At 37.0% G+C, this 27,992-nt stretch overlaps 1 protein-coding gene across 1 annotated transcript; it reads right to left on the bottom strand.

The window, feature by feature from the left end:
• LOC149275607 (calpain-9-like) lies at positions 1 to 26,885 on the bottom strand. The gene is made up of 20 exons (XM_089504533.1): positions 26,673 to 26,885; positions 18,529 to 18,598; positions 17,550 to 17,668; positions 16,179 to 16,312; positions 15,464 to 15,632; positions 14,828 to 14,911; positions 13,994 to 14,079; positions 13,430 to 13,507; positions 12,819 to 12,979; positions 11,887 to 12,044; positions 11,147 to 11,355; positions 9,693 to 9,729; positions 9,527 to 9,607; positions 4,861 to 4,918; positions 4,355 to 4,419; positions 3,096 to 3,164; positions 2,615 to 2,693; positions 1,941 to 2,057; positions 791 to 849; positions 1 to 27 (listed from the first exon to the last, which is right to left on the bottom strand). Exons 1-20 carry the CDS (start codon positions 26,883 to 26,885, stop codon positions 1 to 3), a joined length of 2,073 nt encoding a protein of 690 aa, XP_089360659.1.
• Between the last annotated feature and the right edge of the window lie 1,107 nt (positions 26,886 to 27,992).

Raw genomic sequence — 27,992 nt, 5'->3', positions numbered from 1 at the left:
TTAAATGTTCATTGCAAGGCTGATGAACTACAAATAAAAGACAATACAATAGGTTAAAATTCAGTTATAGATACTACCCTTATTAACGTTAAAATTGTGATTGCATATATTGTTTTTTCAGAAAAAGAAGGGCTTTCTTTAGATAGAATTATTTTGATCATGTCATTTAGTTTACTATATAAAAATAATAAAACATAGTGAAAAAAAAATGTTTTATGGCTTTTTACTCATCTATAAAAAATAATGGATAAACCTGCTGAGTCAATTCTAATATTTGTCCTAAGTTTAGGAATACCCAATTTTTTATTTTGCAAGTTTTAGGGCAAAAAGTTGTGCTATTCAAAACTACTACTTCTAATCTTGTAATCCTGCACCTATGTCTTATTTGGGACATCTTTGAAGCTGGCCTATTCAATTTACCCCATCAAACCACTTTTTTTGTTAACTAAGCACCCCATGTGTATTTCAAATGCTAGTATTTACAATGCTTCTTTGAGAAGATACAGTGCTAATTTTAGGACTTGCTCATAAAAATAAACTTTCTTAAATATTTTTTTTTTACATTTTGCTGGAACTGAATGGTTCCCCTGATGGTTACATAACTGGAGAATTATTCTTAAATGTTTAAATATTTCATTTTTTTAAATGTTTTCGACATTTCACAAATCCATTGTGACTACATTGCTTGTGGTCGCTCTCCAGATCAATTAAAGTGCGTCCTAGGGGTTTTTTTTGTCGTGTCACTGAATGCACACATACACATGAACACATAAAACACAAGTTTTATTACCTCAGCCTGTTTCAAACTTATGGAATCTGCATTGCTTCGATCAAGACCCTTAAACACCCCTGAAAATAAAAATGTACAATGATTTAATGCCAAAGTAATAACCATGATTTGAAATGAGGTTATATAGCTGTTTCTTACAAATGGGAGAAAAAACAAACAAGTCAATAACTTTCTATGTCCTAATGAACAGAAGATAAAATCACAATCAAAATAGATTACATTGTGTTCTAAAAGATATATGCAGAATCTCTGGCCAGTTTGTAGACCCCGATACTTGAAGAACAACCCTTGCATTAGACACATCGAACCACACACAAGAATTTTGCACTCAAGCATTTGACATGTTAACTACAAACACATGGAAATGTTGTGCTTCGTTATACAAGAGGTTAACTGCATGTACACAAGGCATCAAAGGTTAACCTAAGTAACCTAAAGTCAGAGGTTACTTACATATTGTAAGTTAGTTATATATTGGTTACATTTTGTCCACTTTGCTTACATAGGGTAGTCTACTTGGAAGATGTTATATTGTATGTACACCAGCTCCAGATGTCAGGGGGGGTACCAGGCTGTTAAGGAGCACAGCCTGCTCCCGGTAAAAAAAGGGTTCTTCCTAGAGCCAATCATGGTATGTAACAGTCATGCTTGTCAAATAACGCCCACCTGGGAACCCTACTTATTAATACTTCTTGCTCTTTTTACAGCATCTGTCTATAAAGAAGCATTAACATCAAATAAATAGTCAGATAATTATATAATGATCAAGTCAAACAGAAAAGCTACTCTTTCTCCACATAAGAGCAGAGCCATGATGCACACATGGGGACACCCTCTCCCTCATTCCTCTAATCGTGAAAGCTCTGTCCAATTGTAGAAGCGGTCCGAGAGGCCTGGTTAATGGGGCTGAAGTGGACGAAAAAAGAAGACAGAAGAAGAGGTAAGAGAAGTGGGGCTAAAGAAAAGGAGACATGGACATAGAAGCAGTTGGCAGAGAAGGTAGGGAACAAAACTCCTGAGCCCTTTGTTTCGTTTTCATTTGTTTTGTCACGGATCCCTTCCTCATTTTTGGACAAATTAACGAAATAGGCAAATTAAATTCCACACAAATTCAAATCCACATGTCTACTTCTTATAAGTAAATACTTACTGCAAGCATTTTCTAAACGAATCAGACAATTGAGAAAGTCATCAAATTCTATCTGATAATTCTCATCAGCATAACGTAGGACCACAAGTTGCAATACAATATTATTAAGTTGAAACCCTGAAAGAAATATTAAAAAGAAATATGAATTGTTTTATGTTCATAAAGCGTCATTGAGTGCATTAACTAAGTAGACAAGTGGCCAGTCTAGTTAGACTTGACTGATGATGCATAGTCTTGCATGCTAACACTCACAAAAAAATGCAAGCTACAAATGCCTGCAATTTTGCGAGAGCCAGAAGAGGGCATGCAAGTTAAATTAAAACTAACATGTCCAAACTTTACTGTAATTTTTTTTTTTTTTACTGTAACCATCAACCATATGAATAATAATAATAATGCAAAAGGCATACCTGGGCCATAAATAGGATCCGCTATTAACCAATTCTAGAGAGTGCAAATGTGATTTGACTTTAGTGAACCTGTGAATTGAATTATTGTCTAAATTGTGTGAATTTGTTGGTGCAAACTCACCCTTTTAGCCAACTCACATACACCTGCTGTTTAGTTAATAGAACTGAAAGGCAACAAATAGCAAATGCATTTCCATATTATATTACACAACACATTTTAAAAATATTTTTGAAAGAAAGAGGTGTTTCCACCTATCTCATTACCTGCGGCTTTCAAAGCAAGTCGAAGTTCATATGAAGACATAGTTCCTGACTTATCTGTGTCATACAACATAAAGATACCCTGTAAATAATAAAATTCTTAATCACTTCAGATACAAATAGTTTTGTTATATTATATGGAGTATTAATAGGTATACCAAAAAGAATGTTTGAAGGATATTAGATATGTGCTCAAAAGAAGAAACAAAGTATTAGTAAAAAAAGTGTCAATTGCATTACAGAATAAACTCAAAATGTAATCACCCAACTGAAATTGTGAATCTCCCATCAAGTTGAGTTTGGCGAGAGATATACCCTGCATAGTTCTACACAATAAACCAACCCAACATCATACCAAGTTGTATTCATCTTAATGGGTACAAGTTTAAATGTGGAAATGTTTTAAATTCCATCATGGAAACCAACACTGCTGACTGTCTAATATTTAATACTTCAATATCACAGCCGGTTCAAGCTTTCTTACTATCCAGTTTTTCATTTTGTCCCAGAAAATTTTGAATTCATCAAATTCAAGCTTTCCGTTGCCACTGGTCTGGTGCACCATGGGTTAAGGTCAATTTATAAAATCAGAAAATTATTTGGGGCATAGAAAACAAAAAGTGTTATACATCAATATAACTTTACTGAGAATTACTGAGACAGTTAGTTGTAAAATATACATTTAGTCTCCAACCTCTCATTTACCGCACATATCCAGTCTGTTCTAAAAATAAAAACCCTGCTGTCTACGTCTAAAAAATATTGTATTCTTTCACCGCTTCTCAATACAAGGTGTAAACTAAGGCTCTGGATCATCTCCCACTTGTCAACTGTATCGCAGTCTTCGGTGACCTCCCTTAGGCCCATCCTACCACCTTCAATAAATCAAAAATGCCACTGCCAGACTTATCTTCCTTACCCGTCACTCTATTAACGCCTCCACCAACTTTACTGGTTGACTTTAAGCTTCAGGATCTAAAATCTTGACTCTCACATGCATAGCCCTACGTACATCTTCTCACTTACCTCTGCATGCACTCCAACCCAGACTGTCCACTCATCTGATGATTTTTGTCTGTTCTTTTTTCTGATTTCTACTGTGTAACACTTCTTAATGGCTCTGGTATGCTATTCCCTAGCCTATCTTTGCCTATGGTCCTTACAAAAATCCCTCAAGAGCCACTTCTTTAGGGATGTCTTTTCACTCATTTCACCTACTCTATCTCCTGCTGTTGGTCTGTACTTATATCCAGAAGTATTATTATTTATTTAACTAGTGTTTCTTAATGGGATACCCTTATGAAGCTGGTCCATCACAAAGAGAGACACTTTTACCTTTTAAGTAATATACATAACTCCTTCTAGATAGGCAGTAGGTAGTAAAAGTCTGCAAGCATATGCTTACTGCTTGTTATGTCCAGTTTACCCATTGTACAGTGCTGCAAAATACAAAGACACTGAATAAATCAATAAATAAATGCTCCTGATAAATGAAACATTGGCCAGTATTACCATACTCTCTCTTTCCCTGCCTGTTACACTTTCCAATAAATAAAATTGTTAGTCTTGGGCAGAAAAAAATTAATAAAGAAGATTTCATATACAGCTTAGAATAGCCTATATTTTACCTAAACAGTTTTGTATATGCATCATTTCTAAAAACCTATAGATCCACATTTATAGTGAAGCCATTTTGTTACTAGAATATTTTAGCCATTTTTAAAAACAATTCTGAAAGGATACATCCATCAGGGAAATTATGTTTAAACATGACAGAAGACTCAATTCCTTGAATTGAATGTTCTTTGCTGAAAAAAAGGAAAATGTAAAGCTCTAGAGATTAATGGTTTGGGTAAAATGTCGACAAACCTTGTTAGGAACAGTATAATAACGCTTGTGTATGGAATATTTGTTTAGTTAAAAAGTGTGTATACTGTTAATACACAGAACTTGGCAAACAATTGTGTGTTGTTTCCTTCCCTAGTGTCACATCATAGGCAAATTAGTGTACACTGATGATGTCATAAATAAGGGGCAGCCCAAATATATGAACACATTTCTCTTTATCTACACAGCTTGCAATTCTTTTAATACAATATAAAGATCACCTTATATGAGCTACACTGACTATAAATACTGTATACGTCACCCTTTAAATTCCTTGCACGGTCATGTTTTTAATGTAATTTACAAAAACATATTTTTCTTTTTTGTGCAGTATAATGCACCATCAAGACAAATGTATTTACTTCTCCGTAGAACAGAGTTTAAGATATGTTGCAACTCTTCTGCATTAACCTCCAGGTCCTGAAAGAAAAACCAAATACATTAAGATATTTCAAGCACTATAGGATTGTTTTACAAGACAGTAAATACTAATAGCTGCCTCCTGAAAAAGTTTTCTATTATTTTGTTTACATCATTAACCACTGTGTAGATGCCATGCTTATTGTGTCAAAATGGTTAAAAATATATATTTTTATTAACCACAGACAGGCCCGGACTGGCCATTTGGCACACCGGGCATTTGCGGCCCAGGGCTGGATTGACGTAGGGGCTGATGGAGCTGCAGCTCCAGGCCCCTACCTTAAAATAGGCCCAGGACCGGACTGACTGGGCCTATGCGGCCTCTACGGCCGCATTAACGCAGGGCATAAGGGGCACCTGCCCCTTAAGCCTGCAGCAACTGCGACCGGGTCTGCCACTCTAGGAGGCCGGGCAGCCCCAACCATTGCTGGCCTTAGGGGTGTGCGGCCGCACAGGGCTTAAATTAAAACATCGGGTTTTTTGTTTTTTTTACTTTATTTAACATCCTCCATGTTAAATAAAGTTTTTTTAACAAAAAAACCCTGATGTTTTAATTTAAACCCTGTGTGGCCGCACACCCCTAAGGTCGGCCCTGGTGGGGGCTGCCCGGCCCCCTAGAGTGGCGGGCCCGTTCGCAGTTGCTGCTTACTCTGGCAACAAGGTAAGTAGGGTGAGGGAAGGGGGTGCAGTGAGAAGGGGCAGAGGGGAGAGAAGGGGTTAGATAGTGAGAAAGGGGGAGAGGGGATAGATAGTGAGAGGGGGTACATATTGAGAAGTGGGGAAGGGGGTACATAGTGATAAGGGGGAACATAATGAGAAGGGGAGGGGTAGATGGGGAGAAGGGGTAGTGTGAATGCATACAAGAATGAATAAATAAATGTGTGGATGAATTGTGTGAATGCGAATGAGAATTAATAACATAGTAGTAACATAGTTCATAAGGTTGAAAAAAGACCAAAGTCCATCAAGTTCAACCTATATACATATTGTGTCCCTACTGTGTTGATCCAGAGGAAGGCAAAAAACCCTTATGAAGCAGATGCCAATTGCCCCATACCAGGGGGAAAATTCCTTCCCGACTCCAAATATGGCAATCAGAATAAATCCCTGGATCAACGTTCTGTCCCTATTAATCTAATATCCATAACTTGTAATATTATTGCTTTCAAGAAACACGTCCAGGCTCCGTTTGAACTCTTTTATTGAGTTTACCATCACCACTTCCTCTGGCAGAGAGTTCCATAATCTCACCGCTCTTACTGTAAAGAACCCCCGTCTGTGCTGGTGTAGAAACCTTCTTTCCTCCAGCCGTAGAGGATGTCCCCTTGTTATAGATACAGTCCTGGGTATAAATAGGTCCTGGGAGTGATCTCTGTACTGCCCCCTTATATATTTATACATAGTTATTAAGTCCCCCCTAAGCCGTCTTTTTTCCAAACTAAATAACCCCAATTCTGATAATCTTTCTGGGTACTGTAGTCCTCCCATTCCCCTTATTACTCTGGTTGCCCGTCTTTGAACCCTCTCCAGCTCCACTATATCTTTCTTGTACACTGGTGCCCAGTACTGTACACAGTATTCCATGTGTGGTCTGACTAGTGACTTGTACAGTGGTAGAATTATTTCCTTGTCGTGGGCATCTATGCCCCTTTTGATGCACCCCATGATTTTATTTGCCTTAGCAGCAGCTGCCTGACACTGGTCGCTACAGGTAAATTTACTGTTTACTAAAACTCCTAAGTCCTTTTCCATGTCAGTCGTCCCCAGTGTTTTCCCATTTAATACATATTCCCAGCCTGGATTTTTCTTCCCCATGTGCATAACCTTACATTTATCTGTGTTGAACCTCATCTGCCACATCCCAGCCCAAGCCTCCAACCTATGCAGATCCATTTGTAATCGTGCGCTGTCCTCTATTGTGTTAACCACGTTACAGAGCTTAGTATCGTCTGCAAAGATTGATACTTTACTATGCAATCCCTCTACAAGGTCATTAATAAATATATTAAAAAGAATAGGACCCAAAACTGACCCCTGTGGTACCCCACTAGCAACAGTCACCCACTCAGAGTATGTACCATTAATAACCACCCTCTGTTTCCTATCACTGAGCCAGTTACTTACCCACATACACACATTCTCCCCCAGCCCAAGCATTCTCATTTTATGTACCAGCCTTTTATGTGGCACCGTATCAAATGCTTTGGAAAAATCAAGATATACGACATCCAGCGATTCACCCCGATCCAGTCTTGAGCTCACCTCCTCATAAAAGCTGATCAGGTTAGTTTGACAGGACCGATCCCTTGTAAACCCATGCTGATATGGAGTCATACATTTATTTTCATTGAGATACTCCAAAATAGCATCTCTTAGGAAACCCTCAAACAGTTTACACACAACAGAAGTTAAACTAACAGGCCTATAATTCCCCGGGTCACTTTTTGTCCCCTTTTTGAATATTGGCACAACATTTGCTATGCGCCAGTCCTGGGGAACAGACCCTGTCACTATAGAGTCCTTGAATATTAGAAATAGGGGTCTGTCTATTACATTACTTAACTCCCTTAGAACGCGGGGGTGAATGCCATCTGGACCTGGTGATTTGTCTATTTTGATTTTTTTTAGGCGGCACTGCACTTCTTCCTGCGTTAGACAGGCGACATGTACTGAGGCATTTATCTCATCCTGCTGTATATTACCTGGCATTTCATTTTCCTCTGTGAATACAGCAGAGAAGAATATATTTAATAGATTAGCTTTTTCCTGATCCCCATCTATAACTTCTCCCTCATTACTTTTTAAGGGGCCAACGCTTTCATTTTTAACCTTTTTACTATTTATATAGTTAAAGAACATTTTGGGGTTTGTTTTACTCTCTTTGGCAATGAGTCTTTCTGTCTCCAATTTTGCTGCTTTTATCTGATTTTTACATATTTTATTTTTTTCCCGATAGCTTTTTAGTGCTTCCTCACTGCCTTCCTGTTTTAGTAGCTTAAATGCCTTTTTTTTGCCATTTATTGCCCCCTTTACATTTTTATTTATCCACATTGGTTTTCTCTTGTTCCTGACTCTTTTATTCCCATACGGTATGTACCTTTCACAGTGAGAATTTAAGATATTCTTAAAAATCTCCCATTGAGTGTCTGTACTCTTGTTTTTGAGGACATTTTCCCAATTTACAGTGTTAAGGGCTTCTCTTAGTTGATCAAACTTTGCCCTCCTAAAGTTCATAGTTCTTGTGGCTCCTCTAAGAGTTCCCTTATTGAAGGACAAGTTATAATGCATCATATTGTGATCACTATTTCCTAGATGTCCCCTGACCTGCACATTAGTTACTCTGTCAGGTCTGTTGGTTAATATTAAGTCCAGTAGGGCGCCCCCTCTGGTCGGGTCCTGTACCATTTGGGACAGATAATTATCCTTACTTATAGTCAGAAACCGGTTTCCTTTATGAGATTCACAGGTCTCTCTTTCCCAGTTTATGTCAGGATAGTTAAAGTCCCCCATAATAACCACCTCATTGTGATTAGCTGCCTTGTTTATTTGCTTTAATAATTGATCTTCTGCTGCTTCCATTATATTTGGTGGCTTATAGCAAACCCCGATCATGAATTCATGTGTGGATGAATTGCTTGAATGATTTGTGAGACTGCATTAATGAATATGTGTTAATGATTTGTGTGAATGAGTGAGTAAGTGTTTGTGTCTATCATGAATGTTTAAGTGATTTGGGGAAATGCAAAGATGGTACATGATGGGTGGGCTTTAACAATAAATAAATAAAAATGGGCTGCTCAGCCTTAAATGCCCGGGCCTATTTTTTGTCCCAGTTCGGGCCTGGCCACAGACATGCTGATATGCTGGTGAAAACGTCTCTGCACAAATGAGCTAAAATTTTAGCGTCACCACGCAAATTGTACATAGCTCTTTTAAGTAAGGATGCTTTTAGCGATGCCCGCTCCCCCGAGGATGTCAGCGGAAGCATGGCCATATTCCCCTATCCTATTCTATTGCTATTCTTGCAATATCTGCACCGGGTTCCTGTGGTTTCTAGTTACGCCCCTGCAGTGTCGAATGAAGTCAGACAAGCCAGATTCAGGAATTGAGAGATACAGAATGTCAGGAATCAGGCCAAAGTCGGCATTCAGACAAAAGCAGGAACTAGCTCAGGTCAGGATTGGAGAAGTCAGGGATGTCAGTGCAGCACAACAGGACACCTAAACCATGAGAGACTGTCACTAGCAACTAGACCACACAAGGGGCTAAGAGGGTACGTCCTTATATAGGACTAGGGAATGAGTGTCAGATGAGGTAGTATCAGATAGCTACCGTAACAGGTGACCAATCCCTGTGGCAATAGTCCAACAGAAAGCATTAACACAGGAATAGCAGTCCTCCTCTGGGGAGTCTGCAAAGTACAGGATCAGCACACAAAAGGTTGTGGGTTCAAATCCAAGCTACCCCCTTTCAAGGGTGTTACAGACAGCTGTCTAAATATAGACTAAGTAGACCATGGAAAAGGGCCCTTCCAATTACAAAATATATTACAATTAGGATATAATAAAAACAGATCAAAACAATTTGTGGCTATCTATAGAGACTTACTTGTCCCGCAATTTGTTCAAATAGACTGCGAAACTGCCTCTCTTCTTCAGTCTCCTTCTGAGGGGGATTTGGTTTTGGAGGCTGTAAAAAATATATTTTTAATGGCTCTGTATTCACCTAAATCAGGAAAAAACAAGCAATAAAAAAGAAATACATTTTTACTTACATCTGGAAGATCAACATTTATTTCTCCATCAATCTCTCTGAAAAGCAAAAAAAAAAACATGTTTTTAATACCCATGATGGAATTTAAACATAAATGTATGGGATTCACGTAAGGTTATCCTGAATATTAGACAAGACCAAGGATCAAAAAGTGTTTGAGGTTTTCCACTAGGAAAACACAGGCAAACTAATTCTGTACTTACAACTGAATAATGTTGGGGAATATTTTTATGATTAAATCATTATAAATGATTAAATAAGGTTGTCTAATTTTATTTGAAAATTGGCAAAATTAAGTACCCTTTAAACAGAGTGCCTCAGTATAGTTAGGGATGATTACATTTGGAATGATTGTATGGTTATTTTTACATGTAATACATACAAGTACATTCTTCTAATGTAAGTTAGACAGTGATTCTGTTGGGGTACTTTGATTGTTTCTACTTTTATCATACCATCTCTAATACATTTATTTATACGCACAACATAAAGACTCATATTACCTACTAACACAATATACAGACAGAACACATAAATTATGCATGTTACCACACACATGCTAATTTAGACACAAATGCTCATACTGGTATATTCCTATTTATATATACATTATTGAAATGTATTGTAAATTAACATATACTCACATATACCAACTCACATGTTACATTTATGTATTAATAGTTATTCTCTATCAGACATACAAGGTCTGTATCTAGGGCCCCTGAGCTCTTTTGGCCCCAAGCTCTTTAATCCAGTTGCTACAACAGTAGTAGCCATTGTGTTGGTTACTGTAAAAAGTGAAGCAGGTGTTCAGCAGGCTTACATAATATGACCCTAGGCTTACATAATATGACCCTGCAGAATACTGTGTGCGAGGATAATTGGAGCTAAATAATCATAAATGAGAGAGTATGTATGTGGAGGGCAAAAGTACCTATGAGCCCCATATGGGGTACACAGCAAAAAAACATAACTACACACATTATTAAAAAAAAGGGAATTGTGATCAAATAAACCATGATAATATTCTAATAAATTCCCATGCTGGCATGCATAGTATTACATTTCTTACAGATTTTTTTTTAGTAGAAGCTAAACTGTTAAAATAATGGACACGATAGCTACGCTCCTGTGAAAAGATACAAAAAACCACAACACTGTAAAAACACAGAACTGACCATGGCTATAATCACCAAGGGTCAAGTTAACCAAATAATAAGCCCATGATGATTCTCAAAAATCACCTTGGAGTATTCTGGAAAAAAAATTACATTCGTCTATCAGGCCAAGCTCAGGTAAACTCACATGTCTCAGTGTTAGACATTTCAATTAAAGTATGAAAACATGAACTATTCAAAATTGTATTTCCCCACACTTAAAAATACCCCAACTAATTCACTCAAAATTCTGAAGTGTTTATGCTTCATGAATACATCGACTTATGTACTTCCGTACTTGATATCGGCTTTCTTCTCCGAAAAAATTCTCAGGCAAAAGTCTGCTTCTTGGTGAGGTTCAAATGTTGTAGGAACAAGAACATAATCTCCAGGTGGAAGCTTGAATCTCTGAGAAATTTCTCTCAGGTTAACATAAGTTTTGCTCCGTGCCTTAGAAGCACTAAATTTGAAGAAGTCTTTTGTCAACTGTGTTTCGGCACCAGGACTCTGGAAAACCACATAAACAGAATTTATTTTCCACGGCACAATCCTTCCCAAAAATATGTGGCAAAACTTGACAAAAATTAAACATGGAGCATTACTTTTTGTCTTGTAACTTTACATTACTTTATTGTAACAATTAATAACAACTATCTGGTAATACAATATTAGAAAGAGAATGTGAGCATTTGCCCCTTATATACTTATCATCAGTTAGCTAGAGCATTTGCTTGGCAACATCCTCCCCCCAGGCTCATAAAATACTCCTAAACTACATTAATATACATTCTTCAATGCACTCATTCTTCAATAAATTATTAAAACAGCTTATATCTTGTACTTTTGGGTTTTTAACCAGTCTATTTAATTTGGAAACATTTGATTTATAAGTGGGAGATTATTTCACTTCAATGATGACGAGTTTGGCTAAACCTGGATAAGAATGTCCTGTCCCATCAAACCCAAATACCCCCAAAAATTCCAAAAAAACATGTACACTTTCCACATGACTATGCTGAGATTACCAATTAAACAAACCTGATAAATAGCATATCCTATTGTTAAAAGGTCAGCTCCTGCTTTTCTTAATTTGCGTCTATTCTTTTGCATCAGAGCTGCAATGAATGTGCATTCCTTTTGTCCCTCATCCTTTTCTTTTAGGCTCAGTTTGATTTGTGGATTTGTCCAAAATGTTTCTAAGAAAATACAATGTGTATAAAAAGGACAACATATTCAAAATTAGGTAGTTTTACAATTATGATATGTTTAGTTTGTAACAAACATTTAATATTGCAAGTAAAACCGCAAGTGGTTTTGTAATATATTTCACACTAATTTTGCATTACATAGGAAACAATGTAGCTGAACAAAAAGCTCCTGAGGTGTAACATTTAAAACATAAAGGAGACTTTAAATTTCAATTTATAGAATTATTTGTGCCACTGAAGAACATGCAGGAAAAAAAACAATTAAAATAATTAAAAATGCTTATTCAGGGCCATAACTATGTTGGACTATTAAAGGAATTAACACAGTGAAGTCATAATCTATAATCTAAGGTTTATAATATGGATGTAACTAATACAATGATATAACTCACATGTTTAAATGGGTAAATAAGATAAGACATACACTATTTTTTATATAATAGAATCAGCCAGTTGTTTCACATAATTGTAAAAAAAAGTGTTTCTGATTTCTCAAGGTGCCTTGTTTAAATTTCCTTTGGATTTCAAGTCTTAGTTTCTTATTACAAACACTAAATACAAAATGTTTTTTCCAGAAAAGAATGGTCCCTGTGTGTCTCTTTTGTGTGTCTCTTTTCATGCATTCAATGCTTGTGCCATACCGAAATACTGGGCTTTCAACTTGAAACATTTAGCCACTTTGCACTATATCCCTTTATTACTTCCATATATTTAAGTTCAATGTATGATATTCAAGCAAGTGATGCATAGAAAATGATGTACCTAAAAAATTCCTGCATCCTCCAGCTGTAGAACCCCTGATCCAACTTCCTTCGTGAACCATGACTTCCCATTTTTGTGGAGTGTCATCATCCAAAGCATCAGGAGTGAGATTACAAATCTCAACTTTATCAAAGTATCTTTTGAAATCTTCCAATTTCATCCTAGTTTAAAAATGGAGCATATGTAGAAAAATGTTAGTCTCAAGGAAAACACTGTAAAAAAAAAAAAAATTAAGTTATACTTAATGCACATAATGTGTCAATCAACCATGCTTTTGGATAGATGAAATGCCCTTCTACAACCTGGATATAAAACAAATACAGTACATACATAATTGTAGATTCCATATGGCCTTTCTCATGGTGACAAATTAAGACCTGCAGGCTTGTAAATGGACACTTTATTCACAGTTACAGGGAGCCATGTTTTTCATTACACTGCATGAAAATGCATGGTTTTCTGCTATTTTACTAAAATGCAACAGTTCCCATTTTAACATGCTTTCTTTACAAATGTAACTGCTAAAAACCAAATACAATATTTTTCTATTTATGTAATCATGAGCACTGGCATTGCATTCCTTATAACTACTGATCATGAAATTACATTACCAGAATTCCCCATCATCAAGTGATGTCTGAGACAAGCGATTTTTCTCTGCAGGGTCAATCAAATTCCACTCTGAAGAGCTAAAACCAAATTGTTAAAATTGTAAGTACCTTTATTATTTTTTTTTTCACATTCAAGCAGTTACTGAAGCGCAAAACAGGGTTTCAAATAGTATGTTAAGGGCACAGTTTTGGCAGCTCCACCACATCGTATGAAGAAACAAAACACAACAATTCTTCTCCAGAGGCATTTTATGGTGTCCAAGCCCATCAGATGGGTCTTAGTCAAAACTAATGCTACTTCACAAGGATCCATATGTGTCATCTACCCTACCCCATGTGTGTAAACAACACATTTCCAAGACCTGTACCAAGAAATGAGAACTGTGTATATAATCAAATATTATTGATATTGTATGTTTTTGTAGTTGACTCAAAAAGACTCATAGTTTTGTCCCCAAGATACAATAACAGTGTCTCATATATAAACTTATAGGCCTTGGTCATAATTGGAGTTATTGAGTACCTATGTGTTAGTTAGTAGTGCTGAACCGAGTCCATACTCACTTATCACTCCAAGCACCATTCCACTCCACCTGGCCCCAAGGGTTCCTGACTCTAATAAGTTGAACTTTTTGACCCCTGTAATTTAGCTATAGACAAAAAAGTAAAAACAAGAAATAAATGAATTATTAGGAGTTTTACCAGGGCCATGGTTACAACAGACACATAGCATTCAGGAACTCTTAAAAAGGCTAAGCTAACAGAAACAAAACAAGCTGAACCATACAAAGTAATATTGCTTTGAAGCATACATTGCTTATATATCGTCTACAGAAATCACTACACATGAGGAAAATTTTTATTCAATAGTGTGAGAAGTATATGTATAGAAACATATTGTTAAATAATAATAGTATAATGGCAAAGGTAATGAGTGAATAGTCTCAAGGACTTGAAAGCATTTTATGTCAATAAATATGAATGAGAAACCAGTAAATATCTGTAGGCTGGATTTTTTAATGTACTTTATTTTGAAATAAATTGTGTTTAAGGTCATTTTAAGTTATCCCAAAAGTGACTGCTAGAACTTTAGGATTTGTTAGTATTTCTTAGAGGAGGGAGTAAGTTATGGAATAAGCCACTCAAACCAAAATCGAAAACAAAGTTTTCACTGCAGATACAGGTCCTCACATGCATCAGAAGCACAACATGAGGATACATTAGCGCTTATACCAGTTCGAGTATCTCCACCTTCCGCCATCAGAGCCATGCTATCCATGCACTATTCAAGTACAAATTATTTAGAACATACGAATAGTTAGAAATACGTGGATTATCAAGTTTTACTAAAGAATAATTTTAGAAGTTTTTGTTGTTTACTGCTCCCTTTATACCTACCGTATCCAAGCCAGTAATGGAATATGCATGTCCCTTTACAAGCCCTTGAGGAGTTTTAGCTTCTGTTTCAGCTGAACTTGTGATCTAAAAAGTACAATGTGAAATTAGCGACCTGTACAGTGAATCTATGAAATCACACACACACGTTATCTCTAACATACTACAAAACCCGAAGTCTGGTTTGTGGCCCTGGCAGCAAACAATTTAGCAAAGTGTTGCTTTGAGCTGTTTGGATGGTAGCACTACTATTCATGAAACAGAAAGGTACTTGGCAGACTTTACCAGTATTTTCGGAAAATATTATTACACAATAGTTTATAATATAGTATATTTTATATAACATGTATAGCTTTTTATTTTTTAGCATAATATTTATAAGAAAACTTTAATATATTTCAAGATTAGTAGAAATAACTATTAACCTAAAACCATAGAAAATTGAAGACAGCCCATCTAGTCTGCCTATTTTTACTGATACAGAGACTCAAACCTTAATCAGTCTTTCATTTTGTCTTAGATTTAAGATAGTGTTGTGTCTATCCAGTGCATGGTTTTAATTCCCCTCACTCTATTATCTACTACCATCTCTGTAGAGCCAAATAATAATTACAATTTATGAACTATTCAAATACTTACATCAATAGAACAGCCAAGAAGTGATCCTCTTTTAAGAGCTTTGTCCATGATCTCATAATAATTGGCTGGAGCAGTTTTATTTTCATAGGTTTCTGAAACCCCACCAGTGAAATCTTCCATAGCTTCAATTGTACTACCTCCTTTTAAAGCTTCATAGCTTCCGTGCAGTCTGCAATACATCCACAGAGTAAGACATGTCACAGAAGACAATCCAGGACACAAATGAAGCAGTATTTTGGGGGGACATCAGCACCTGATGGTTGAGTGTTTTATTGTGTCATATGATACTTAGGTTTAATTTTTGAAAATCTAAAACACAACATTTTTATCTGTTGTATGTCACTTTTTACTCTTTGTAGTATGGGTTGAAAGAGAGCCAATGATTAAACAATTAAAAATGAGAAACTGTTCTGCTCTTCAAGTGACCTGGAATTAGGGCAATTGTTTATCTTCTACAAATATATTTTGCACCTTCAAGATGCTAAGTATGTAACATGGCAAAAGTTCCAGATTGTGGAAAGAGCAAGCTACTGACAGTTTTTACTAGCCTGAGCCAATATACAGACCAAAAAAGTCCTGTAGCAATATATTAGAATTTGATTTTACTGAAAAAAAAATTGCTTAGAGTAGAACAATTTAATTACTATATTTACCTACAAATCTATCCCATCCTAATTTTAAAACATTTTCAAAAGTTGTAGAAAAAAAAACTCACTTGGCATATGCCTTTTCCAATAAAGCACTCCAAAACTCATTCAGATCAGCTGAATGCAGAAACACCAGACGATTTCTAAAGGTGGGCAGCCGGTCATCAATCACTACATCAAGCCATTCGTTATGCTGCCAAAACTGTAAAATGACAATTTTATATATACATCTATCTATATATATTCACCACAATACCTAGGTGGCAACGGTTGCTTATCCCCAGGGCCTGCCTTTAGGCCATCAGATGAAATTAATAGAAATATGCTTCCCAAAAAAAACAGCTGCATTGACAGACAGCACACTGATCAGTATATACAATCCCGGCACTAAGTGGTATTGGGCCTACAAGCAACTACACCATTAAGACTTCCCCCAAAGTTCCACCAACAGCATAGTTCCCAATATTTGAACTGGCCAAAGCGGGGCACTTTTGTTTCAGGTGGTGGGATTTGAGGCATGGCTTTGGGGGTTAGAGACATCACCTATTGATGCCTATTTACACAACTGCCTTTTTAGGATCATAAAACATTGCGATACACTCATACCTTTTAAACATTCTGAGCACAAAAAAAGCCATAAGGGGAAAAAAATGGATTCTATCTGCTAAAGAGGGACAAGTGGGGACTATCGAATAAGTTGCTGTACACAAGGCTTCTGGGGCTAATCCAGAAAGTTCCAAGGTATTTCTGTTGGTGGCTTATTTTACCAACATGCTCATTTTACTTTCTTCCTTAATATGGGGTCTGTCAGTGAAAATGACAAATATGAAAGAAGATACTTCTGCGGCAATGAAGGCTTTAATGGGGGGGGGCATTTAAAGCCTTTATTCATATGGCACATTATGTAATTTTACTGTTGCTTAGGGGACATAACAACTAGTTTGCATAATACCCTATTTTTGACAGCATCATCTGGCACCATATGCAATAGACTTGCGCATTTGGATTCATCTGCATTGCAAACTTACAGAATTTTGATGAACTCAGCAATTCATACGAAGCCACAAAAAAAGAGGCCAAACCTCCAAAGAAGTTGTCCGAAATTCGTGTTCCCTTTCACTCTCACTTTCTAAATGTTTCCCTTCCTTCTCTGCTGACCACTTCCTCTTCTGTCAACCACTTCCGCATCTTCTTGTTTTTCATCTTCATCATCCGCAGGCATAACCTGGCACAAACTTCTGTCAAAATGGGGGTGCTTCCGGTGAAGTCCTCTCACCCAATCCTCCGATCAGGGGGAAGGCATCACTGAAAGCACCGCGATTTGTCAGAAGTTCACCTTAGGGCAAAATGGTGTCACAAAAGAGGTGCGGATGCTTACATATTGCATCCGGTCATATTTAAAGCACTCAAATAAAATCAGTATAAAATGATACACATACCTGAAAATGAAATATGCCAGCATAATCAGCACCAAATGTTTGATCAAGTGGTACGACTCTGGACATCACCTTCTCATTGAGCGTCAGAGAAGCAACAGCGGCTAAAAGCCAGCAGTCTCCTGCAAGTGCAGTTTTATTTAGAATTATTTATATTTTGTAATAATGTTTTTATTGAGTGAGTTTTACAATTATGTCAAAATAAAAGACATTAGCACTCTATTTTATGTTTTTGCAAGTATTTTCTTAAGCCTTTATATGTTTAGTAAATATTAACATACTGTAGTATGTATTGTTAAATAAAGATGTTTAAGTATTTTAAAGAGGTCCTGATATTTAGAAACTGACCAGATGATGCGTACATCTTCAGACAGGCAATGAATGTATACTTATATATTTTGTGTTGCATATATTAGGTGGTTTTATCACAGAAACATATACATGAACGTGTGACACATCTTGACAGATCTATCCCATTATACCTATATATTGTATTAAATAAAATCATAAATGTATCACCTGTTAGGGATAGCTTCCTGAATAGCCAAATTTCTACCTAGTATGTCCGACTGCAACTCACAAACTTTCCAACCATCCTCCATTAATTCATAAAAAATAACAACTGAGCCCTCCATTAACCAAAGGGGACAGTGACTTTGTATGCAGTGGGACAGGGTAAAAAATAAATTTTGAGACAGAAGAGCCCGATGTACTCCTTCCTATACCACGTTTACAGGAAATTATTATTATTTTTTTAATTACATTTCAACCAGCCTATGCATGTGTGTAAATGTCCCCATATAGATATACAAATATAGATTTGTTTAATATCATGTTTAGGACAACAAGGAAAATGAAAACATTATAAACAGATCTGTTTATTTTTGTGAATGTGTATAATCCATTGCACATGGTGTTAAATAAATAACCAATGGTGGTAATTATAAAAATACAATTTTTTTTTAGAATATAAAGAACTTACCAAGGTCTCCTTGACAAACATCTGTTCGTGTTGCGCCTCCTACAATAAACTCAGGGTTTTTAACAATTTCCTGATAAAGAGAAGAAATACATTTATTTCAACAGTTAATCTTACATGTAAAAATAAGATGCAATAGTACCAAAGAACAATCAGCTATGCACAAAAGGCACTCCAGCCATCATATACAAATACATATGACAGCTGCTTGGCCCCCTTAAAAATGTTCACATTGTCCATTTTTCCAAATGCACAGGGAGTTCTACAGAACTCTTAATATGCATTTACCCCCCCTCGTGCCACCCCCGAGTTAAATGTTGTGCAGGTGATGTGTTCAGCTGATCATATCTCACTGCACATGATATACTCACCCACAGTCTGCTCCAGCGATGGGTCAGTGAACTCTGCAGGCAGGGCTCTGTACTGCAGCTCTGGAGCTTCAGCTTCTCCTAAATGCTTATTTTACAGGTTTAATGAATGTATATTAAAGTTCTTAGAAATAACTGTAATGTGCATTCTTTGATGGTAACGCTGCATGGCACATTGGACTGTCCCTTTAACACCTAAGCAACAAATTGAATGTACCTGCTCACTAGACCATTCAATATGGTGCTGTAGGCAAAAACCTTTTTTACAAATTTGCACAAGAATCATCTTATTGAAAAATGTTTGTTTTTTTTATTATAGAGATGTTTTAACATACATTCCCTTCATATGTCCCTTGGGACAACATTCCACCTTGTTATAATGGCAAAACAAGATTAACAAGGGCATAAATGTAATTCACATAAGTAACACACCCAGAGGCACACCCATCACTCCTGTGGCTTTTCTATCAGTTACAGTGATCAGTTTGCCTAACTCTTGCCTGGGGCCACCTGTGACTTCTACTTATCCCTTACCTCTGCATTCACTATCTCTCACATATGTTGTCACCAGTGTTCCCTCTAAGCTGTGCGCTTGTGCGTGCGCACATAGCTTTTTTAGAGAGCGCACACGTCCAAAAATTGTGCGCACAACAGTTTTTCCCCAAAAAAGAAAAAAATAATTTTTTTTAAAAATTTATGCGCCGCGGATATTGTGCACACAAAATTTCTGCTCTGTGAAAATTTTTGCACAAGAGAAATTTTCTGCGCACGCCAACTAAGAAAATTTAGATGGAACATTGGTTGTCACCTCCATCTACAAACAGGCCTAAGATTATGCCATAATTTACAAAAGAACCAGACCAAATCTTCACGTTTTACTAATCTTTCAAAGTATTATAATATACATATGAATCCTGTAAACACATTAAGCGGTAGACATAAGCAAGGTTCGTAGCCAACATTTCAGGGAATTACATCTATCAACCTTGTCAAAGACACCGGCGTCTTTCTATGAACATTATACCTGATCATCAACCCACTTCAGCAACTGCCCTAACCTAAATATTCCTTTACTAGGACCTTACAAGGGTTTTCAATTTATTGTTGAGTATGATTTCCTTCCTTAGGTCGTTATTATTATTATTATTATTTTTTGCTTTATATAGCGCCATCAAATTCCGTAGCCATCTTTTTAATGTAGTGTATCATTTGGAAATCCAAAGCATGAGCTGGTCGCATACTGATACAATAAATACCGGAACCATATGCACTTTATTGCATTTGATAGCAGTGTGGTCCCTTTACATTTCTTGTGATGTTCCTGGCACACAGCTTTTGCTCCTTTCTCTACCTCACCCCAGCTAAACGCCATGATGGAGATGCTTGCTTCTTTAGTGGGCATTAAACTGTTCCGTAAAAACTGTCCATTAACTAGTAGAGGATCATAGGAACCGTAATTCAGTTCAACAGGGTAGTTTTCCTATATCCCTCTGTTACCGGGTGTAGAAGTACAATTAACCTATTCTGACTAGGAGATCTTTGGTTTTATCCCCCAATATCTACCAACATTTCTCATGAATCAACTAAACAAAGAAGCATAGCCAAGAGCTAACAAGCTTTAAATTATGTAACACCAGATTTATACTCTCTATATAAACCACCAATGACTCATCTAATGCAATAAAATGTAATTAACAGAATAGGTGAAATCTTAAGAGAAGAGATTAAAGTTGTAAATGTCAAAGTTTATATGTATTAGTAAACAAATGCTAACCATTTAATAAAAGTGTATGTGGAGTCCCCCTCTCAAACAGTGATGCTGTGGGCTCCTGATATACACATTCAGGGTTTGGGTTTGGATGTCAAAATAGTTTAATGGATAAGGTTATGGTTGAATTATATTATACAGAATGTTGTAATAGTGTATATTCAAAAGAAAGTCTTATTATTAGAGTAGTGCCTCAGGTTCGCTACTGGGACCTATACTTTTAAATATTTTTATTAGTAATATTACAAAAGGTCTCATAATGTGAGGTATGTCTATTTGCTGATGATACAAAGGTCTGCAGCAGGGTAGACATTCATGGTGGAATAATCCAAATGGCAAATGATTCAGTAAATCAGAAGAATGGTCGAAAGTATGCCAGCTGCACTTCAATGTTGCTAAATCTAAGATAATGCAGCTGGGACATCAAAGTGCCAAAGCAAAATATATTAATAAGGGTATTGTGTTGAAGCAACAGAAGAGAGGGACCTGAGAGTAATTATTCCAGAGCACTTAAAGGTAAGCCAGCAATGCAACACAATGCCTGAAAAAGCAAGCAGGGTGCTGCGTTGTATTGGGAGAGGCATTAGTATAAGGAAGAGGGAGTTGGTTCTGGCACTTACAGATCTCTCCTATGGCCTTATCTAGAGTATTGTGTACAGTTCTGGAGACCCCCATCTCCAGAATGATATAGATGTGCTGGTGAGAGTTCAGAGAAGGGCTAGAAAAATGCAGAATGTGATAGAAACATTTAAATACTTGATGGCATTTAACAAAGTGCCGCAGGGAAGTTTATTTGAAAAGAGGAAAAATGTCAGAACAAGGGTCATAATCTAAACTATAGAGTAAAAGACTTCGATATAATGAAAGGAAGTTTTACTTTACTAAAAGAGTGGTTGATAACAGAAAACATTTCCCAGGAGAAGTGGTGGAGGCTAATACAGTGAATTAATCTAAATAGCATTTGGCTATTCTGCATCTGGAATGAGTCCAATAACTGATAAATATGTGTCTCCACAGTAGGAAAAATAACAGACTAGATGGGCCAAATCATTCTTAACCGGCCTCAAATTCTTTGTTTCTATATGTGTGTTGTCATAAAATCATGTTGCCTCCCTGCCCCAGGGCCAAAACATACCAGTCCTCCCCTTGCTCTTTCACATGATTCCACTTAGACTGGACACCATTTATGTGGTATAATAAAGCAAGTGCCAAATACAGCGCAATCTGTGGCCAATGTGTGTAAAGGGCCATTTCTCAGCTGTGGATAGATAGCTGCTAGCGAAATAACCAGTGAGTCATAAGAAGCAACAAAAGCAGGTTTAACAGGATATGGCAGCAGCTTCACCACCTGCTAGTCAAATATAAGATGTCATGTGATACATGTTTGCAGAAAACATGACAATTACACAAGGAATTTATATTTGGGTTATTTTACTTAAATTGGTTGACTATGGTATAGCACTGGCTCTGGATAGACTGCAAATTATTGGAAAAAAAATTTTGGTGTTTTAGAAAGACACTAACAGAGAGTTACCACTGTTTGATAATAATGAAAGGTAAAAATCTGAACAGGGATTTTTTATTTAATTTTCTTTGCTATTTCTTTTCTCGCACTCTTCTATATTTTGTCTCTCTTTTCTCTCTACTTTATTTATCCTCCACCTTTGGCCTTTTGAAAAGTTAGGAGATGTGCAGTGCTGATGATCCTTATTAGAACCAGGTTTTACTTTAATCAAAGGGAAGTCATCCAATATTTCAATCCCTTTCTACATTGACAGAATACATTGAGCTAGAATTTATTTCAAGTTCAGACTCTAAGTAATAATGGATGGTCTGTGTGGTTTTACACTTAAATCTGGGCACTTTAGTTTAAAAATATTGTCATTAAAAATGTAATCTCAAGAAGACAGAAAAAACCTGTGCAATCATGAATATCATCTTCTCAAGGCAAAAAACTATTTTGTTACATACCAGAAAGGTAATGCATTTTTGAAGCATATGATGATATATCTTACTTATTCCTTACTTGTGCCTTCATTCCACAATAATACATTATGTTTTGTGATATAGACATAGCCTCAATGATTTTTTGTCTAATATAATTTCTTAGAATGTTAGTGTTGTTATTAGCATTAAACTACTTTATAAGATAACAAAATTATGTATATGTGTGGTCAATATAAATAGCAAATTTTATAATTTTTGGATCTCATGTAATATACCAAATTCATGAGGTGCTGAGGGCACCTTAGCTACAAGACCACCAAATATAAGCTCTTGAATCAAAATATAATATTCAATTCATAAACAGTACTTAGAGCTATTCTGAATCCGTTTTATTTTAGAGAAATGCTAATAATTGTATCATTATTATAAATGAGTATAATAAAATGAAAGAACAGAAGGATTCCTGACAGAATTTGTAAGCAGAGAATAAGTAGGGGCAGGAGAAGGAGGAGTTTGCCCAAAAGATGGTTTAGTAGGAAAAGTAAAGTAATTTTGGGGTGATTTATTAAGGCCCAAATTCTGGTACAGAACCCAGAGCCCACCCCTGTGAAAAGTGGCCAGGACTGACTACGGAGGTCAGTGGGCGGTCCTGCCGACATCGCTGCAAAACCCCCATTTAAGGGTAAAATAGGCTGGAAGCGGGTTGTGTCAGGGCCCCACTCCCACAAACCGGAGAATTCGGTTGTCGGACTGAAGAAGCAGCACTTCTCCCGGAGTCTCTGGGAAAAACCTGAAGAGTTCCCAGATATGCCTATTTTATTACCCAGTACAAAATCACTAAATACTAAATGCAAATGTAAGGAACCAGTGTGCATCTAGAAAAAAATACATACTGCGAGTGCTAGTTAGAAACACCTTTCTGAAGCATAAATATTAGGGATACTATTTGTATGACTATACAGAAGTTATTATTATCATCATCGATATAGCTCCAATAATTCATGCAATGCTTCCTACAGTACATGCATTCCAAAACTAGAATTCACAGACTAATATAAACCAACACATTAGATAAAGAGGGCCTGAGAAGCTTACAATCTAGAGGAAATGGAGTGTAGAAAACCCATAAGTAGTATGGTAGAAAGAGGCAGTACTATAGATGAAGGTAGGAGTTGTATCAGCTGTAGATACGGTCTTCTGCTACTACATCCAGGTACGCCAATCTTTGCGAATCTTATCTAATCCGAACACGGCTCCTTTGTTTACCATGTGGCTGATTCAGTCGTACTACATTACTCAAAACACCACTGAGAATATCCTGCAAGTTTTGGACATCAATAATTCATCAATGTAGTGAGAGAGATCAGGACTTTAAAATATACACAAACAGGGTGTTTGTTGATTCATTGCTTGGTTTTATGTACATGGGTCATTTCAGCAGCACCGAATATGCAATTATATGCTTGTTATGGCTTGCTTTCCTATCTGGATGTTTAAAAAATATTTAATATGTGAAATGTAACCATTTAAGTGGTACTTCTCGATCCACTCAAATATTGCCACACAATTTAGGTTTTCATAATCAGAGATGGGGTTATATATAAAAGTGAACCTGGTGAAAAAGTGGTCGTGTTGCCATAGCAACAAATTAAATGGTTCAATCAACAGGGACATTCTTTTGGGTACTTTAGTAATAGGATAACTTTTCAAATTTTGCAGAATCACCGTTGTGTTGTGTTTGTTGGATTTAAAAAAAAAAATCAAAGCAAGCATTAAAATGTCAACGCATTTAATGGGCATGAAATATTTTATACAGCTTTTTAATAAAAAAAGTGCTTCTCTACATATTGATTAATGCAAAATTATCATCAGGGAGACACACCTAGATATGATTTTTATTGTGTATTTAAATGTAAGTTTGCAGCACAATAGACAAATTTCAAGCTAATCCTAAAACACACCCCTTTGTTTTGCCGAATCAAATATTTACTGATCAGACTATACGGTGCCACAATCTTTCTATAATATTTATCTCCAATATAACCACATATAGACACTTTTCAAGTCTATCTCGCTCACTCATACCTCCCAAATGTCCTATTTCTGTTGGACAGTGCCAGTTTTCAGGTAGTGGGGATAATGGGCTGGTTATGTAGAACAGATGCCCACAGAGCTATGAAATCAATAAAAAGCTTTGCTTTTGCCGCACAGACCTCAGTCACAGCTCCCACGTAGCCACCTCTTTGTGTATTGGATTAGGACATCATAATGTAAAATCAAATCCATAACTTCCCAGATTAGGCTACCTGGAGCTCTTGCTCTTCTGGGGATTGGCTTTCTGAAGAGGCAGAGGTAGTCATGTATAGGGCCAGGTCTAGTCCCAGAGAGCCATTAGCGGGAGGGCAGTAGGAGCTGCTAACCTCTCTGGAGAAACATAAACCACAGATAATACTCCAGTATGGTCATATCCCATTGTTTAACTTTAATACATAGTGAGGTGGCAAGTTAAGCTGATGGCCTCACCTCTAGCCAGGCATCCAACTAAGGTATCCCTTTTTTGGACACATGGAATGTTGGAGGTATAGCTTCATACCGGAGTCCAATGTGCATGGATTTGTATTTTAATGTATGCAACCTCTGCCTACTTCTACCAGCACACACGCTATGGAGCATCTATTGAAGTTCAAGCTGAGTTGTTTAAATTAATTGGATTTCAGCTTGCAGGAGTGGCAGTCAACACACATATGCCCATACGCTGGTTGGCATGCAGTAAAATGCCCTGTGATCCATGCAAATGAGCTCCAGTATATATTTCACTTAAATAAGGGTCTGGAGTGTTCCTATAATTCGGTGCCGATAACTTTTGCAGCTGCGTTCTCAGCATATTTTAGACCATAGATGAAAGATAAAAGAAGTCATATATATAATCCACATTAAGTTTAAATGCAGTAAAGAAATACGTATATATACACACTTCTAACCGTATATTACAACTAGAGCACTGATGGGCACCCTGGTTTCACCCTGAGCCCCATGTTTTTTGTCTCAATCTAAAGGTCTTTGGGGCAGATTCTCAGGGTCACGCAGTCTGGAGCTGACTCCTTCCTATTCTACTCCACTGCAGTCATATATAAGACTCACAATTAGTGCTTTTACATCCATTATGTAATGGCTGATATTCCTACTTGAATGCATGTGACACAATTAAGCATATCTTTAATAATGACAAGTCAAGGTTTCAACAAGGTCTTGTATTAGAGCCAGGGCCGGCCCTACAATGGAGCCAACTGGGGCAATTGCCCCAGGCGGCACTTCAGAAGGGGCGGCACTTTGCCGCCCCAAGCGGTTTTTTTTTTGGTTTTTTTGAAGCGGAGGAGAGAGGGGCACCGAGTGGTTTTCGCTTACCCGCTCAGCGCCCCTCTCTCTCTCCTCTGCGGCGAGTTTCCCTGTTCGGTCTCTGTGCCGGCTTGTAATGCAGAGTGCCGGAAGTGACGTGAGTTTCCGGCGATCAGCATTACAAGCCGGCACCGTGGCAGCACAGGGAGACTCGCCGCAGGACTGTTTAAGGGTAAGTACCGGTGGGGGGCGGGTAGATAATGCCGCCCCCCCTCGGCGGGGGGCGGCATTTTAAACTTCGCCCCAGGCGGCGTTAAGTCTTCGGCCGGCCCTGATTAGAGCCATTTGCGTAATACATTTGACGGGTCAATACATAAGAAGCACCACAATGGGTTCCTAAAGAGTTAATATTTCAAGAGTCTCAGGGCAGCTCATTTATAAATTTCCCACGTATGTCATTTTTGGCCATTACAAATAATTAACTGAATTGTATGTGTTTTGTGTATTACCATGAAGGCCAGGCTTGTCTTCTCAGGTAGGGTACCAAAGTAAACACGCAATCCTTGCACACATATTGGCTTTACATTTTCTATATAGACCTTGCCAGGTTCCTCCTCCATTTGCCACATATCCTAGGCACAAGCCAAAGTTCCGTTGTGACATAAACCCCTCCTGCTTATTTGAGACACCCAGTAGCTGAGAATGAGGACAATACTTAGTTATCTCACCTTAGGTCTTTTCCATTCAAATGGGATATTAGGCTTCTCGCCGTAGAAAAGTGAGGAACAATCAGCGGGAAAGTCCACATCTTCAAATAGGACCCCTTTCCTGAGACACTCCTGTCTGAGTTCTTCATAGGTTTTTCCAGTTGAGTGAATGCTTTTGGCTGTCTCAGGAACACTTGGGTCATTTTGACATCGATCTTGATGGATGTAAGGCATCCTTTATGCTTTAAATGAGACTGCTTGTGTGTCTTGGTACAATATCCAATGCTTTGCCAACAGGTGAGTGACACACACAGGTAGTTTGCTGCAGTCTGACAGCCTAATAGAGACTACAAAAAGCTGGACAACTAGATTGTTCACTGCAAGGTGATTAAAACAAACACTCAAACTATGTTTGCCCCTCCTTTCTTTTCCACCTGTTAGAAGCTACAGGGATCTACCTTTTGTCAAAGTTAAATAAAGGGAAATAAGTAAACGCCCTGAGAACCAACAGTATTAAGAGTGAACTTTCACTTTTTACATGCAGATATCAAGCTAATTCAACACTGCAAATATCAAAAAGAATTAGTTCTGTTGAAGAGATCATACAACATACAACAGAATTTTATATATACAGTATATATATTTATGTATAAAAATGGAATGTATATGTAAAGTCTGTGTGTATACTGTATATATATGTGTGTGTATGTATACCTTCTATGGAATTCCATAAAGTCAAACAAAATAACACAGAAAGGCTTTTTCAAAATACACATTGGCCAATTGCATACCAGTCACTGTAGTTTGTAAGTATAAATGGTTAAATAATAGCTCTGCCCAGTTACAATCTTGTTCCCTGCAAATGATGTATCCGCTTTATCCTGTCTAATCTATATCCTACCAAGAAATCCTTTATTGTTCCTAACTTGTGGTGTACTTCACAGTGCTATACAGATCTCTTTCTACTGAAATACAAAATATAAAAAAATATATAAATAGGAACACATATAATACATATATACACATATATACATAGCAGCTCATTATTAAGATTACAAAAGGTGACATTATATTGATTAGATTAAATTACCACCTACCAAGTAATAATATTGGAGCCATAAAGGTTATGCCATATAACTTATTTGACATTACCTGTAATGCTGATGGAAATTGAGATGAAGGCTATGATACACAATATAACCAATCACACCAATATCAGCTTGTTGGACATCACATTCCAAAACCAGGGGCACTAATATGGACTTACCCCCACCCCACTTAGAGGCTATAACAGATTCAACTCTTCTGGAAAGGCTTTCCACAAGATTTTGGAGGGTGTCT

The sequence above is a fragment of the Sceloporus occidentalis genome, unplaced genomic scaffold (genome assembly GCF_023333645.1).
Source record: "Sceloporus occidentalis isolate IW3139 unplaced genomic scaffold, rSceOcc1.0.p SCAF_277, whole genome shotgun sequence".
Classification (NCBI taxonomy): domain Eukaryota; kingdom Metazoa; phylum Chordata; class Lepidosauria; order Squamata; family Phrynosomatidae; genus Sceloporus; species Sceloporus occidentalis.
Note: the sequence above shows the minus strand (reverse complement) of the source record. Positions and strands in the feature narration are given on the sequence as shown.